We start from the raw sequence: 16,179 nt of genomic DNA on the forward strand, positions 1-16,179 counted from the left end.
GTATTCTAATGTGTATTAATTTATCTTTTTCATTCTTTACAGGTTTAACGCGGTTTGATTGCAATGATTTCATTGTTATTGATATCATATCGCTTTATTATCTATAGCCCTGCACGGTCACAGCTCTTTAGTAAATAACTAAACAATTAGCAATATTGACCAAAGATGGCAGTGAATTCTGGACTATATGAACAGTTTTCTTGAATTAGTATGGTTTTCTTGTAGTATGATTTTCTTGTAGTAAGGTGTTCTACGAATAAGCAGAAATTGATTTTGTAAACTTTTCCAATAATTTTCGATGTATGATTCGTTACGAAACAGACAAGTTCATATTTGGCGTGTAGCGTAAAAGTAGTTAATATACAATCATTTTATATGGTGGAAAATTAATTAAATTAATATTAATGATTTGCAGTTGCGTAATACAAATGAAGAGGGTTCGAAATACTTAGAGTTTCCCCTAAAATAATAGATTACACATATTAATTAAATTTAGACGTTGGAATGGCGAGTTTTTTTTTGTATTAGGTACCGAATTTTTTTAATAATTAGTTATATTACATGTATAATATGTAAAATATAAAAATATATAATATAAATATTACATGATTTGTTTCTTTTGCTGTAAAAAAAACGAATTAATAAAAATTCATAGGAAACGAAAAAACTATTCGATACTTAATTATTCCGTAAATAAAGACATCATATAATTATATTTTACCTATGATACAATTAAGAAAAACTCGACAAGTATAGTCTACGTAGTAGAAAAACTAGGAAGCCTAAGCATAAAGAATTCTGTAAAAATTGAAATAGTAATCTGTCGGCATGTGCAAAGACCCGTGATGGATGCTTTGTCACCTCTCAGCCAAACTCCTAATTTTAGCCGAGTGACTAAAGACGTGTGATGAACTTCGAAGCAATAAGTTGATTGCGAATTAACCCCAGTTTTGTTAGTCTGTGAAGGCGTACCGACCTTCAACCGCGACGCTTCTGCAAGATCTTGTCGTACGTGATCCACTTTTATCAATCTCTTCAAAATTTATTAGGTTTCATAAAGTAGGTCAAACCTATTTTGTGGACTATTTTAGATTCTTCAGCTATGTTTTAACTGATATGACGATCATGGTCCACTTTTTTAAAAAAATGGTTCCTATTTTTTTTGTAACTGGGCGACCGTAGCGATGTACTTTGTAATGCTCTTTGGCATCAAAATTTCCGGATCGCAAACTGTTACAGCAACTTTGTGTTGATCTTAGTCACATTGCTATAGATCCATAAATGTTAAAAAATTGTTTTACTGCTTGCGTTGCATATTTTCCTTTTGAAGTGAAATTTTAAAATGTCTTTAAATTAACTCATTTTCGCAGAAAGAAAATAAAACTGAAAATTAGCTCGTAACAAAATTTTTCTGGCTTGTTTCGTTTTTTTTTTGAATGTTGCCTTTTTAATGTCATCAATCAACTAGAAATAAATAGTACAGCCAAAAAAAATTGTAAAACATTTATAAATACTATTTACGAAAAGACTTTCCCACCTCGACCTAATATTATAATGTGCTTGATTAAAAATAAAAAAATTGAGCTTTAATTACATTGACTTTACGATATGTTTATTTATATTGTGTTCGTGTAAGCAAGAGTACTAAACACAAAAAGGATTTAAATAAAGCCAATATCATTTTTTAATTTTATGTCAAAACTGGGTTCGTTCATGCATAAAGTTTGATTTTAACGAAAGCTTGGCTAAAAAAGTGAGATTATTTTAAATTTTAATCGGGTATACCAAGCAGAACTGGTGCATTCTTCAATGAAATTACTCTCCATTCGCCATCCCCGGACGATAAGCCGATTTTGTCTAACCTCGTCCAATCAGCGAGCTTGGAGCGGGTACGAGCGCATACATGTTAACCGCGTACCTATATACAGAACTGCTGACATATAAATGCGATCTCATTTTAGAATAAATGCGGTGGAGATTTTATTTTCTATTTTTCGTATCCATGCACACTTGCTTCAATTGTTTGAGATGATTTGTCGAAATAAATTGTTATTTTCCCGAGTTGTTTTATTAAATATAGTTTCCATGTATATTTTGTACCAAATAAAAATCATCATCATAATTTAACAATAATCTGTTTTAATTAAGTTATAAAAGAATTTGGTGTGAATAAAAATTAAGTTTAATTTATTCTATTTGTCATCAGTTCAGCCATAGGCGTCCACGGCTGAGTATAGGGCTTTCCCATAGATTTCTAATATGAGACCACGGACTGACAAGCGCAACGATTGACGTTAATGCACACGGCGGACAGCCGACCTTCTTAAGGTCGTCAGAAAATGCTGATGTGGGCAACTTCCAACCATTCTTTAAAATAATAATTGACATATTACTTTAAAAATAAATCTACTTTACATCGAATAGTTGTGATCATGAGGCATTGACGCATTTTCTGTTACTGTTTATTACTTTTATTGCTTTTTTGTCGTATAAAATAATAAGCAGCAGTTCGTGCGGGCTACCGGACCAGCAGATGTTTGCATTTATCATAGGCTGACTAAATGGCACAGGCAAATGCACCGCTATTTTATATTGTAATTATCAAGAGAGAGAGAAAAAAAGTCAAAATACTGGTATTTAACTATCATATTTTAGGCTGCAGGATTTACGTAAACAATTTAGGATCATAGATGTTACTTAATACTGCACTACTATGAGAATCGTTTTAATTTTAATCTAAAGGATAATTGGTTATAGATGTAACAGCTTTAAAGTGGTGAAAATACAATACATTTGCTGCCGATTAATATATGGAACACTCTATCTAAAATGAAACAAGCGTTCAGAAATAATTGTGCTAAGAGAAAGCGTTTGCAAAATTCGGATTACCCAGATAGGGTACAACCGGGACCAACAAGTTTTGTACTGCAAGTAATTATTAGCTTGTCGTATTTCAATAAAGTTTCATAGTGAATACTTTTTACAGAGAGTGATTGGAAATATCTCAACCAAGTGTTTCGCTAACAAATAAGCTTATGTATTTGAAGTTGTAACATCTATAACCAATTATCCTGTTCAAAAATATTCATATGTTAATGGCTAGTCAAATTTAATACCTTTCACTGCAAGAAGCTTTGAATCACGAAGAGATTTAAAATTTACACGATGTTTGATACTCATGTCATTCCTTGAGATGAGTAAGCCTCTATTGTATGCAAAATTATTCTTTTGTGAAGTGATTAATTATCATAATTGTATGCAATCTTTACTTTGCTATATTATAAATATATAAGTTGGTAAAAAGAACTACAATTAATTTATATATACCTAGTCTCCAAATGTGTTATTTATCGAACATATGAAGGTTCGAGGAACAATTTTTTTGCTAAAATATATTGTAAAATGGTCACCGCATTTATAACGAATAAATATTATAAACCATGGTGTATTAGTAATAAACATACAAACACTGAGTTATGAAGTTATTTATTTCCCTTCACTATTTACACGTTGTTTAAGAATTAATTCACAAACAATAAAAAATACCACGATAAAACTTTATTTTTTTAGTATTCAATGCGTTATGTTCAATCTAAGTCCTATGACTAAAATATTAAACGATTTAAAATAATATATTATTATTATATATATTATATATATATTCTTAGTTATTATTATCTTTACAGAGACGTAATAACAGTTAAATATAAATTTATAGAGGCCTTTACGTTAAATTTCAGGCCAAGGTTATCTGAAACAAAGGATTGTTATAAAATATGGCATTACGTCTATTAAATTATTTTCGGCGATCGTTTACCTCTGAACCATGAATTGCTATCAGATCCGGGTATTCCGGAGAACACAGAAAAACGTTTACTGTTAAAACTAAGAATAGTCAAAGTTAGTCAAATCATTTGTGTGTGTTTATAAAACGTTGGTATTGTCTACTATAAATGTATTCTTTAACAGTTTTTTTTTTAAATTTTAAGTGAGCACGATGCTATTTTAATGTCTTTGATTTATTTCTATATTTTATTCGCATGACAAAGTTATTTTAGCGCTCTCAACTATAAGACAGATATCGTATTATCGTAAGCGAGAGAAAGAGAAGTGTAGCAGTCGTCAACAATTGTAAAGGAATTTAAATACGCGTTTACAGGTCGCTACATTTTTAAAGGATGTGCATCTAACAATATTTGTATTTTTTCTTTCGTGATGTCAACTGATGAAAATCTAACCAATCATTTTTGGGTTTTGCTATGTTATTGCCATTGTTTTCTAACAAAAATGTCTCAGATTAACCAAGAATTTATACAATAACACTGTAAATCATTGTTTCTTTATCTATTTATAGAGACATCTATCAAATGGAAATTTTGTAGAACACTGTGATCATAGTTTTTTTATTAGTAGAATTATATTCATCACAAATTTACCTGAACTCTTAGGATTTTCTCAAAACAATTTCGTGTCTTTTTCGCTTCGCCGTTTAGCTTTTATACATGTCATTTAATGGTTTACCTGTCACCAAATCTACGAGTATATTTATCATTTAGTTCTTTAACCATTTTTGTTTAACGGAAATGTCAATTTAAATGTGATGCTTCTTTTAAAAACGAAATTATTTATTTACACGCCGGTCTTCATGATTTTAAAACCAAATTTATGTAAACTTAAAATTTTATAAGAAAACCATAATTAGTAAAATTGACGCTCTTTTTGTAGAATTGGCCCGACTACCACGATTTTTTTATCGTGGAGAGATAACATCTTCCAATTATAGTAACGTATAGTATAACAGGTTGATTGTGAATAATGAAGCTATATTTTTATATCCTGCAAAAAATTGTAGCGCCTGATTATTTTGATTATTTTATTTCAAATCATTGTAACATTAACCCGATAAGGTTGTTATGAACTAGTTCGTATATAATTTGCTGCCGATATTATTTTTAAACTAAACGACCAAACAAAACGTCGTCCTTCCACTCTCTTGTATAAAAAAGTGTATGTTTCTCTAGCAGAAAAATTCGAAATATGTATGAGTCTTGAAAATAAGTATGCATGTCAGAGCTGACGTCTGAAAAATGTCTGCATAAAACTGGAGGTAAACTTCCAGATACGCGCTACTTCGGGCTCTTACGGGATCGTTTCCATACCTTTGAATGTATTCACGTATATGTGATACTCGTGTGGAATTCCGACTCTGTTCATTTTGTATAAGCGGTAAAATGATATGTTATCTTAAAAACAATTTTAAATATTTGGGAAAATCCCAAAATAGTTATTTCGTTTAATTAATTTGCTTTGTAGGGCAATTGTTAATTGCTAAGAGTAGTTGTTATTTTTCAGATAATATTTATTTAGAAAATCTACAATTTCATTACTTATTTTTAAAAAATGGTTAATTTTTAGCCCTATTGTGAACTCCGAACTCCTTAAATATATTAGAAACGCAAGGCAATGCATGGAAATGATGAAGATATGAGCCGTAGGATATCCAATGCAGGCCTTTAGATATTTACAATATCAACACCGGTTGAAAACTGCCTGCATTCAGCATCTTGCAAAATATATTGCCGGTGCAAAATGTGTGTTTTCAAAAAGTTTGGGAAAATTACAACACCTTTTTTAATATCCAATCAGCCATCTATAAAAAATGTATAATAATAATACATATATTACATTAAGACATATTGACATGTTTTCACTTAAACAATAAAATAAAAAGTTTTCTAAAAAAAAACTATTATAAACATATTTAAACCGGTATAAATATTTTTTTTTGTCAACTTACATTCAGAGTGAATTTTTTTCAGAGTGAATTCGACAAAAAAGAATTACTTAGATTAAAATTACTTATTAAGTTTACAAAACAGCTTCCATTAATCTTAGTTTCATAACTTGGGCCCCTCTTTGTTTCTTTCAACGTCCCTGTTTACCAGGAAACGGCTTTAATTAAGTTATCATGGGAAATAAACCTCTCGTCTATATAAAACATTCTTTCTTTTTTAATTTAAGACATTGTACTTAATTACAATTGGTTGGATGTATGTATACATGAATGATATTGTAAACAGAACATTAATATTTAAAATAATTGATTATTTATCAATAAACGTGAAGACCATATGGAAAGGTGAAGCTTTGGCATTATATAACAAACAGTCATGACCTCTTTTCAATAAATCTGCGTTCTGTAAAATTTGTTACCTGGTGAATGGAGACTTATCTATGAAGATACTAGCTGTATCTGTATTTTTGCTTATACAATGGAAATTTATTTTATTGATTCATTTAATTTTTTAATATCACACAGCATAGAACTAACCTCAAACTATACTAACCGATTGCCTGAATTTAAATTAAAACTTACAATCAATTTATGGCTGAAATACCCGAGTTAGATACCCAAGAGCTTTTACGGACAGCATGCTTAAACATTTTTCGTAGATGTTTTTTCTGTAAGATCACATGGTCTGTAATTAATTTAACACAAATTGTTCTTGTCTTATTTTGTTAATATTTAGAGAGCCTTACTGTAATTATTTTACTTTTTTCATGTAATACGAAACTTATGTAAACGTGTCTTAAGTTTAGCTGTTATGTTAATAATAAAATAAATAAATAAATATAGGTTTGTTGAGGCCGTGACAGTAAAACAAGCGTTTATGAAAATTATATTTATTTTACAATAACCCATTTAAGTATGATACATAAAAGAGAAGGTTGAAAGTAAGAATTTATCTACAGTTAAAATATCTTAAAATTTAGCTATGGTATTTTCTTTCTAAACATATATGTACAAAAATACAAAAAAATATAAATAGAGATATTTACAAATTATAACCTAAGAAGACAGAAGATTGATATTTAACATTTATAAAGATGACATAGTTTGAAATAATTAAATTGCTTAAACCGCACTAATTAGCGAATGAGGAAATGTAACTGATAAAGTTTACTTTTGATTCACTAATATTTTTGTAAAGTTCACATTTCACTTTCACGCAATTCTAGGCACACTCTAGACTTACACTGTCTCAAATAAAAACACACTATCACTTCCACAATAAAACAGTGTTCAGTGTACATAATTTACAGAGGAGAAGTTTTTGAAGCGATTCTATCCGACGTAAGGGAATGGCGCGAATGGTGCCGGGAAATATCCAGGGAAACCGGCACTTGGTTGTACGGGTATGGAAGAGGTTACGTAAGTCGTCAATACCGTCGGCACAACTTTGGTTGTAAACAGGGTCGTATAAACTGTCTTAGCGCCGAAAGTTAATTTCAATATTTGACTATCAGTTGCAATAACTTCCGTGTTCATAACAACTGGTGTGGAGGTAAGTGAGAATTGTTGTTGCGGGAATAGTGGGTTGATCGGTTGAATGGGAAGGGCAGGTAGACTGCTTGTTCCGATTTCGTATTCCGTTTGTGTAACAGTAGCGACGGGTCTAGAAATAGTGCTTAAAATGGTACTTTTGCCATTAAATAATGGGATGACGTGAGATTCGTAAATAGTCTCGTATTTGAGAATAGGTTTAGATGTAGTAATAACATTGGGAATTTGAGCAGCTGCGGCTGGGTTAAGTAATCGTAAGAGAGCAAGCTGTTGCGCTTGTTCCGGCGTCAAAGCAGCTGCAGGACTTGGCGATTCTGTCACTTGATTACCTTTATTTTGCCCGTGAGCTTTCTTTAGTCGCAGATGATTATCAGATGCTCGTTGTTTGTCAACATCTGTTAAATCAAAATCTGATCCAATATTGGCCAGATCTAAGTCAGCAGGGAACACTCTACGATGAACTCCTTCTTCATCTTCATTGCTGTCGCCAAAGTCGAGTTCTAAATGTAACTCCGACCCAGCTTCATCAAGGCGACTATTAAATTCTTTTAATGTTTTACTAGGAATAAATTGGAAGAAGTCCATAGGCGGCAGCGTTTTTGTTGCAGTGACTAACCTAGTAACTTGATACGTTTGTACAAAAGTTAAACTGCTAGTTAAGTTAGCGTCGTTAACGACTGGCAATATATGAGTCTTCAACATGTTCTGTGTAGTACTGAATGTTTCGGTTATTGTTTCTAGCGGAGGAGTCTCCATATCTGAAGATAAAGTGATGGCTGGTAATGTAGCAATACTTGAATCTAAAAGATAGTGATCCTTTCCATAAGGCGAGGCTGTCGCTAATATATTTTCTGTCAACGGTTCGTTGAGAGAACTTTGCGCATTCAAAGATACTGTTGGATCAATGCGTTTCTCTATTGTCGTAGTGACTGTAATAATACGAGTGTTCTTCACGCGTCCAACCTGTAATAATCAAAAGAGTTGAATAATGCACAAAAAATTGTAAACTATACAAATAGTTATGACTGTAAATCACTTTTGTACCTGAAAAGTATAAGGTGATTTGAGGGTTGCTATTTCGTAGTAAACATCTCGAAAATCAGCTGGTGTAGAAATTTCTACTTTTATTGTTTCCACTGGAGGGAGTTTTTCTATGGAATTATCCTCAGTTTCGTTCTCAAGAAGTGTTCCTGGACCGCTTTGAGAACTTGATAATTCCAGATCATTATCTGATCTTGCTTGAGGAGATATATCATTAAATTGAAGATCATCGAGTAAAGGATTTGTGTTTGGAGTAGTAGGTTGATCATCTTCACCCGGATTTTTTCTAATGGTGACCTTAGGTTTGGGGCTGGTCTTATATTGCCAACGGCCTGTACCTGGTGAACGGTTTAATTTAAATTTGTAAATGCTTGTAGAGCTAGACGTCGTAGCTTGTTCAACTGCCGTTGGTTGGATACGTGGTTTGAATCCACGTCTTGAGCTGTCATTGTTGTTGGAAGGCGTTACGGTCGTTTTATGACCGGAATTTCGATTGCTTTTTTTTCTATTGGAGAAAGATGGTGCTGGTGTTTCGCTAAAAACAGAGACAGTTGCCAGTTGAGGAGTATTGCCAGGTCGACCAAATCGTGTACTGAAATAAAAAATATCACATAAATACGTTCATGTAACTAAGAAATATATAAGCATGCACATATTTTTAAATACTAGGTTGTTAGGTAAGAATTTAGGTGTATTTTTAATAAAAGTTAAGTTGTAAAAATTTATTCATTTTCAAGGATATGAATATATTTTACATTAAATTTCGAAGTTGGGAATAAAATAAATCGAACCTTGGAGTGCGTTGAGAATGTGAAGAACTTCGATTTTTAAATTTCTTGTTCTGATTGGGTGCTTCGTGATTGTCGTTATCGTTGTTTTGCGACCTTTGACGATTTTTAAAGGAGCTTCCATTACTGGTCTGTCTTCGCGTTGTTTTACTAAAGCTGCTTTCATCACTATTAATTGATGGAGTCGGTTCTAAGTGATGTCGTGGAGATTTGGCAATCGTCGGAGCTGCAGTTTTTACGATTCTGTGGGTTGGGCTCGGAGAAATTTTTACTTTTTTTTGTCCAGAAGGTGGTAATACTTTTGAATTACTGTTTAAGACCTGAGCGTATTTTCCGGATATGTATGTACCAATTACACTTGTTTCATGAATAGTAGTTGCACCATCTTTAACAATTGTACCTCCTAGTGTTGTAACAAGACCTAGAGGATGGTCTTCATCCTCAGGTGGCGGGGTAGGAGAATGTGCTCTATTTTTAAGATTTTTGGGCTTATGTACATGAGATTTTGAGGGTCGTAAGTTTATTACTTTGTATGTTTCTTCAACAAATTCAGATGGCTGGCGTGAAAGGAAATCATATTCTGGCTCCCCTATATTATTATTAGTCACGAGGATTGCTGGTTCTTCGTCTGATTGACTGGATTTAATTTCTATTACGCTGTTAATTTTTACTGAGGGTTTGGAGGCTTGTTTTACTTCAACTTTACTACTGACGATGTTAGTTACGCTTTTTACAGGTTGATTTTTTGGTTTTTTATTAGGTTGAGAAGCTGGTTTATTTGGTTTTGAAGAGGATTGTTTTGACGGGATACTTTCTACAATTTTGGAAGGCCCAGCGACTACTTCAACTTTTGTTATAATTTGTTTTTGTTCTTTGATAACTGATTTTGGTACATTTGAATCTTTTTTTGGCGAAGATGAAATAATGGATATAGAACTAGCAAGGATAGGAGTTGATGCTTTGTTAGTATTGACTTTTTCAGACGCTTTGCTTGGTTTTATTGCTTCAGGTTTTATATCGGTAACTGTTGCTGGCGGTGGTTTGGTATCTATAATATTTTCTTGTACTGGTTTTTCAGTTTTCGGTGGTTCTGAAAATAAAATGCAGTTATTAGTTTAAGCAACATATGGACGTTCTTATATATATAAACACTTTTAACGATAAGGCAAGTTTATAAGTATCAATGTTAAAATGCGACCTGGTGGAGGAGCTGAGTGCGGTGAAAAGATCATGACTGTATTGCCTATTGTGGTAGTGAAGTCAAGGAAACCGTAAACCGTTTGGGTAATAAAGTTACCACTCGCCGCTTGACTCGGTGCGTTATTTTGTCCACCATTATAAAAGGGATTGTCTGCGAAAACTGCATTACCTGTAAAAGTACAACATAAATATTATGTAAAAATTTACTTAAGACATGTTTTATGATTAGAATAAAACAACTCGAATGCGGAATAGTTCAATACATATGAAAAAGTTCGATAACAAAACGTAAAAATTCCATTCGTCGATTGTGTTATTTCAGTGTCATTGATCGGTAAATGGTCTGTAATACAATCTTCACATAGTACAAAAAGAGGGTGCTTCCAAACAATGTCATCGGCAAGATATTTGTATAGCGAAACTAATGTTGCGTGAATGCCTTTATTTTGCCTGTTTCAGTATTAAACTGTTTTGACAAGTTTTTGCAATTGAAAAATTTAGTGTTCGAAAATATTTGATTGATGTATACAAAACATTATTACTGGAAGAATCCTTATACTTATGGTCATCTAAGAGTGAAATCAAATTTGAATGACAATTCTACTTACTGTTCGCATAATAAATGCCTCAAAAGTAACATGAACAGACAAATGTTAAAGTAACGTATAGTAATTATTGGATTAAAACTAAATATAATCAAAAGTTTTAAGGTTGTAGTAATTGTTGACGTGTCTTACGCGGAATTTTGTATTAAAAATTTTTTGCGGCAAGGCATTATTATAGGTGGTCGATTTCATTTACAACGGTCACCATCATGCAGTATCGCTTCTTTATGGTATTTTAATAGAAAAGTTTTATAAGATTACCCTTGTGGATTTTTATAAAAAGAACACTTTATGGACAGCTGGATTTTGTTTAAATGATTAAAATATATATTTAACACACGCATTACACACAAAGATTAATACTGTCTAAATTGAAATCACAAAAGTCTATTACATAATTATATATATTTCAATTGCTGCATTTGCTATAATCGTATCTATTTAATGTTTTTGAAAGTACGTAGGCAAACCGTAACGGGCGCTTTTATTTTCGCATCATTAACCGTTAAGAGGACTGCTATAGCCCACCTACGATATCCAGCTTAACAGTCCAGGTGTTTTAGATTGTTTTCTTTTCGACAATTTCATTAATCCACAAATACGATAATGTTTTCTTTGTACATTAGGTTTTTTATTCAAGATGTAATGTAAATGTAAATAAAATAGGTATTTAACCAAAGTATGTATGCTACGTTGTTTTAAATATTTAAAAACTACAATTTAAAAAAAAGAAATGTTATTATATATGTAATACACCGGTGTTTTGACAGTACTAAAAAGGCTTTTAAATGATGAATTCTGAATGTATACACAAATATTTTTAATCCATTATAATGTTATGTTTTGATGTGCAATATACATAAATTTACACACAGATGTGAATTATTGTAGTCTATTTAGTTTTTTCTACGTATTTGCTTATTGTCTTTCCGTTAACTAAGTGATTTTTTTTAATAATTCTATTTACTTGTGTATACTTACTTAAACAGGCAGATACTGCCAATAGGGCGAAAAACCTGGGCTCCATTGTAAAATAATCGTAATTCTTTTAGTTATCAAAATGATACGAAGAGTTCTTGATATGATCTCATCTTAAATTGTTCGCAGTATTTTTCTGGTCCTGAAACAATTAACGAGCGTTAATTAATTTTTCAAAATTATTATAAAGATGACCTTTTTTCCTAGCATTGGTTCTGATATATTAGTTTAATTAGTATGAGGATTTATTGCTTGTATGTTGTCGTTAGGTTTGATTGTACCGTAAAACTTAAAAAGGCTCTTGTAAGTAAATTCAATTTAATAAATAAATGTTATGAATACTTTTTGTTGTCATAACCTCACTAAAAAAGTTATACTTGTTTAATTATTTAACGCATTTAAAATTATCGTATTGAAGCAAATGCACCGAATTAATAATTTGAAAAGCGACAAATAGTGAAAGAGGCATAACTAAGCTAGTGCGTTTTACCACAGTTATTTAACAGAGCGTTTAACGTCAAAAAGGAATAATAAAACAAATTGAACTAGTGAGGTTATGTCAATAAGGAATATAAACAAAATTAATTTAATTGAATTTAATTGTTTAGTGTGATGTAAATTTGTTTATTTCTAAAATTATTATATTGAAGCAAATGTTCCAAATTGATAATTTTAAAAATAAACAAATGTTAAATCACATCAGCGATGATTCTCAACATAGGAACAAAACAATCAGTGGATATGCAAAGCTGACTGGACGCGGTCCGCCTCTCATTTCAGCGGTAGACCAAATCATTGCGCAAAACCAATATAGCTTTTAAAATAAACATGTCATTGGAATGCTCATTGCCTGGGTAATTACTGTGGTCACGGGTGTATTGTTCTTTATATATAATTATTTAATTCTGTTATATTAACTAAAGTAAATCTATTGTAACATCTGTATGGTGTTATCAGAAACCAACAGTTTAATTTTTAAAATGGTTCATAATAAAAACATTATTTTATTTAATGTTTCGTTAATTTTGTACTATGAATTTTATACTCGAAATATTTTCATTACTATTTACTAATCATATATAATAATATTATGCTGGTACTTGTTTTATCATATTGTTTCCTCCATTAATTTTTATTTTTTTACGTCAATTGTTTTATTATCATCATGACTTTAGCCACAGGATATCTACTACGTACAGGCTTTCCTCGCAGATTTCAAATAGTGATCTGATTAGGTTATATAGGTCCTTTTTAAATATGTCTAAAAAAATTCTCACCAGAAGAGAACTGCATGCGCATCTGCAGATAACATTAACTAGGTCATCTATCGAAATTGTGTGAGAGAAAAATCCATTTATGAAATATATAAACCAGCGAGCCAAATTTCAATATCCCGATTCCGAAAACGTAAACGTTCTATAGCTCTATTGTTTCGAGTTTATATTATTCACAATCCACAATAAGCCGATATGAATACATATTAGGATTTTGATAGAGATAAAAAAAGGTATTACGCGGGAAACAGTTCCTAATTTTATTTGCAGAATGGAGTACATACGAACACAATGATGAAAATATTGTACACATGTAACTTTTTTTGCGACCCCTTTCTGTCGACTAGAGACTATGTATATCATGATACGTATGCCACTATATATTTTGTTAGCTGTACTATTTACATCTGGTTGGTTTAATAAACTTAAAAAGCTTACATTAAAAAATAAAAGAAACACGTTAGTAAGATTTTGTTTCGAGTTTATTTCCATTACTTTTTTTCAATTCAAAAAAGAGTGAATTATGATGAAATTATAAAATATATTTTTAAAAAAATATATTTTATAATTTTGACATGAATTTTTTAAGAGAAAAAATTCAACGCAAGTCTCAAAAAATGTTATTGTGTATGAACCTAATTAAGTGTCGTTAGAGTAGCACTAAGTTGTTTTAAACGTTAAGTATCTGAGAATTTTGATACAGAAATAATAAATGTTTAAGTCTGGGAGTAAGATCTCCCGGGATTGCTTACTTTTGTTACAACTTACTCTGCGAAGCGCGTTCCTTTTTCAAACGATTTGATCTGTTCATGTAACAATTACTTTGAACTGTGTACTACGGTTTAATTTACGGTAAACAGAAAGATTGGGGCTTGGTTATTCACGATTTCATTGGTTCGTAGCTCTGTGGCATTTAAAGCACTAATATTAAGGTCGTGTAGGTTAGACGAGGTATTTAGGTGTATTGCATCGAGAAGACTACGAATTAAAAAGATTATCTGGAAAATTACATTGTATTCCGATGCTGAAACCGAATCCATTATCGATGATTGCGAGCGACTTAATTGAACGCGTTCAGTTTATCTGGCACAATGCAGTTGCAATAGGAAATATGTAATTCAAGTAATATATAACTTTCAACTGTAATAGCTATCATAATATATGTGTAATATAATTTTACTTTCAACGCTTGTAAACCGTTAAATTTGTCATTACTATCATCACTACAGCTTAGATATTACATATATAATATTTATTGCAATGAAGCTAGATTATGACAATTTCATGTTTTGTAATACGTATGTAATAAAAAAAAGTTGGAGCAATCTTAATAAAAATATGCTGCTGATGCCTTATGATTATGGAGAGGAGATCACGGACCGACAAGGGCAGCGTAGAACGTGCATCCATAAGGTGGTCATACGACATTCATAAGATCGTGCAAAGAAATCTATGTGGGACACCTGTATCAAGCAGTGAAGAATCTAAGGCTGAAATTGAATGTAAGGCTGAAACGATGATGAATCCAAATAAAACCTTATAAACTTTAGACTACCGGTTATTAAAATAAAAGCTCCTATTAGTGTGATATCTAAAATTGCTTCTACTAGGGCCGGCTAGTTCAAAGTTTCAAGTTAGAACTTGTTTAAAATATTATATTGTTAGTAAACAAGAAAAAATACCGATTTTGCATACATCATTATTGCTGATAGTCCGATTTTAACGTCTGATTTTTACGATATGTATATATACGTAGCAGCACATTATTTTTATTAATGGGAAACATCTTTTACCCACAATGAGAGGAATTGTAAAGGATAAATGTAATATAGCAGGGATAAATAAGAAATTGGTCCCTGTCTATCGACGTGTGATTTAACTGTACGTATGTGACTAAGCGTAGAGGCATCCAAACCAAATTCTCGTGTAAATTGGCATCTATTGTGCCCAGTGCAGTCAGTCTAACATTGCGAAGGGTATTGAAAGCGTTTGAATGCTTAGTAAGTTCCGATTGGAGGCGGCCGGCGAATAAGCGCATTGACGTACACATGTGTGCATACCTCTTTACTTTCTTGACGTACATCAACACTAATAAATAATTAATATTTAGTGGCAAGATATTTTAAATTTCAAATCTTCTGTGTAGTCTCCAATCATAATTCTTCTTAATCATGATGATTTAAATATTTTTTTAAGAAAAAAATAGAGTATGGTGAAGGTAAAAAACAGAATGAACTCGAAAGTCAACATTTTATTGCATATTAAAAATCAGACTTGTACAAACAATTAAACACAATAATAATATTTGAAAATCATCGTCACGTAAATATCTATTCCATTACATTTACACATACACACACTCATATATATAAATATATATATATATATATATACATATATATATATATATATATATATATATATATATATATATGTATATAGTGTTTGCACACTTTGTGAATTAATTATCTTATTATATACTTATATATCTTACTATTTTACGATCTTGTAGTATTTAGCACATAATTTTGTAATTAGTGTTGGACGTAAAGCGCAGAGTTGTTGTTTATGGTTTCTACAATAAAAAACATGATTATTTATTTTTATAATATTCGTAAGTACCCACTGTAAGAAATTTTTATTTACATCAAAGACCTGGTCACATAAATATGTAAACGTTTAAAATGAACCAGAAATGTAGTAAAACTTCATCAAAGCAAAGAGAAAGGATTTTACTCAGAGTACCTAAACGTTTTCCTGGGTAGGGTTACCATTTTGTTGTCATCAAATTTTAAAGTTTTTTTAGGTGAATTAAATTTTTATACTATTTATTATTATTATAGTTACTGTTAAAGATTATTAATTTCTTTACTGTATTCACTCCCACCATTTTACGCAAATTGTAAAGTCCTCGGATAATTTTAATTACAAATTCAAAAAATTTAAGA

General features: G+C 31.2%; 1 protein-coding gene across 1 annotated transcript in view; it reads right to left on the reverse strand.

Annotated features, from left to right (window-relative positions):
- Positions 1-6,789: 6,789 nt before the first annotated feature.
- LOC137928710 (putative uncharacterized protein DDB_G0282129) overlaps positions 6,790-16,179 on the reverse strand; it is a 62,114-nt gene continuing 52,724 nt past the window's right edge. The window contains exons 2-6 of the mRNA XM_068771656.1: positions 11,961-12,099; positions 10,373-10,543; positions 9,178-10,264; positions 8,390-8,978; positions 6,790-8,308 (exon numbers count right to left, since the gene is read on the reverse strand). Coding sequence (XP_068627757.1) covers positions 7,127-8,308; positions 8,390-8,978; positions 9,178-10,264; positions 10,373-10,543; positions 11,961-12,006 — 3,075 coding nt within the window. The 5' untranslated portion in view covers positions 12,007-12,099 and the 3' untranslated portion in view covers positions 6,790-7,126. The remainder of the gene's footprint in view (positions 8,309-8,389; positions 8,979-9,177; positions 10,265-10,372; positions 10,544-11,960; positions 12,100-16,179) is intronic.

This window comes from Battus philenor, unplaced genomic scaffold, assembly GCF_028537555.1.
Source record: "Battus philenor isolate CCGP_79_NKW_IND1 unplaced genomic scaffold, ilBatPhil1.0.hap1 SCAF_4, whole genome shotgun sequence".
Classification (NCBI taxonomy): domain Eukaryota; kingdom Metazoa; phylum Arthropoda; class Insecta; order Lepidoptera; family Papilionidae; genus Battus; species Battus philenor.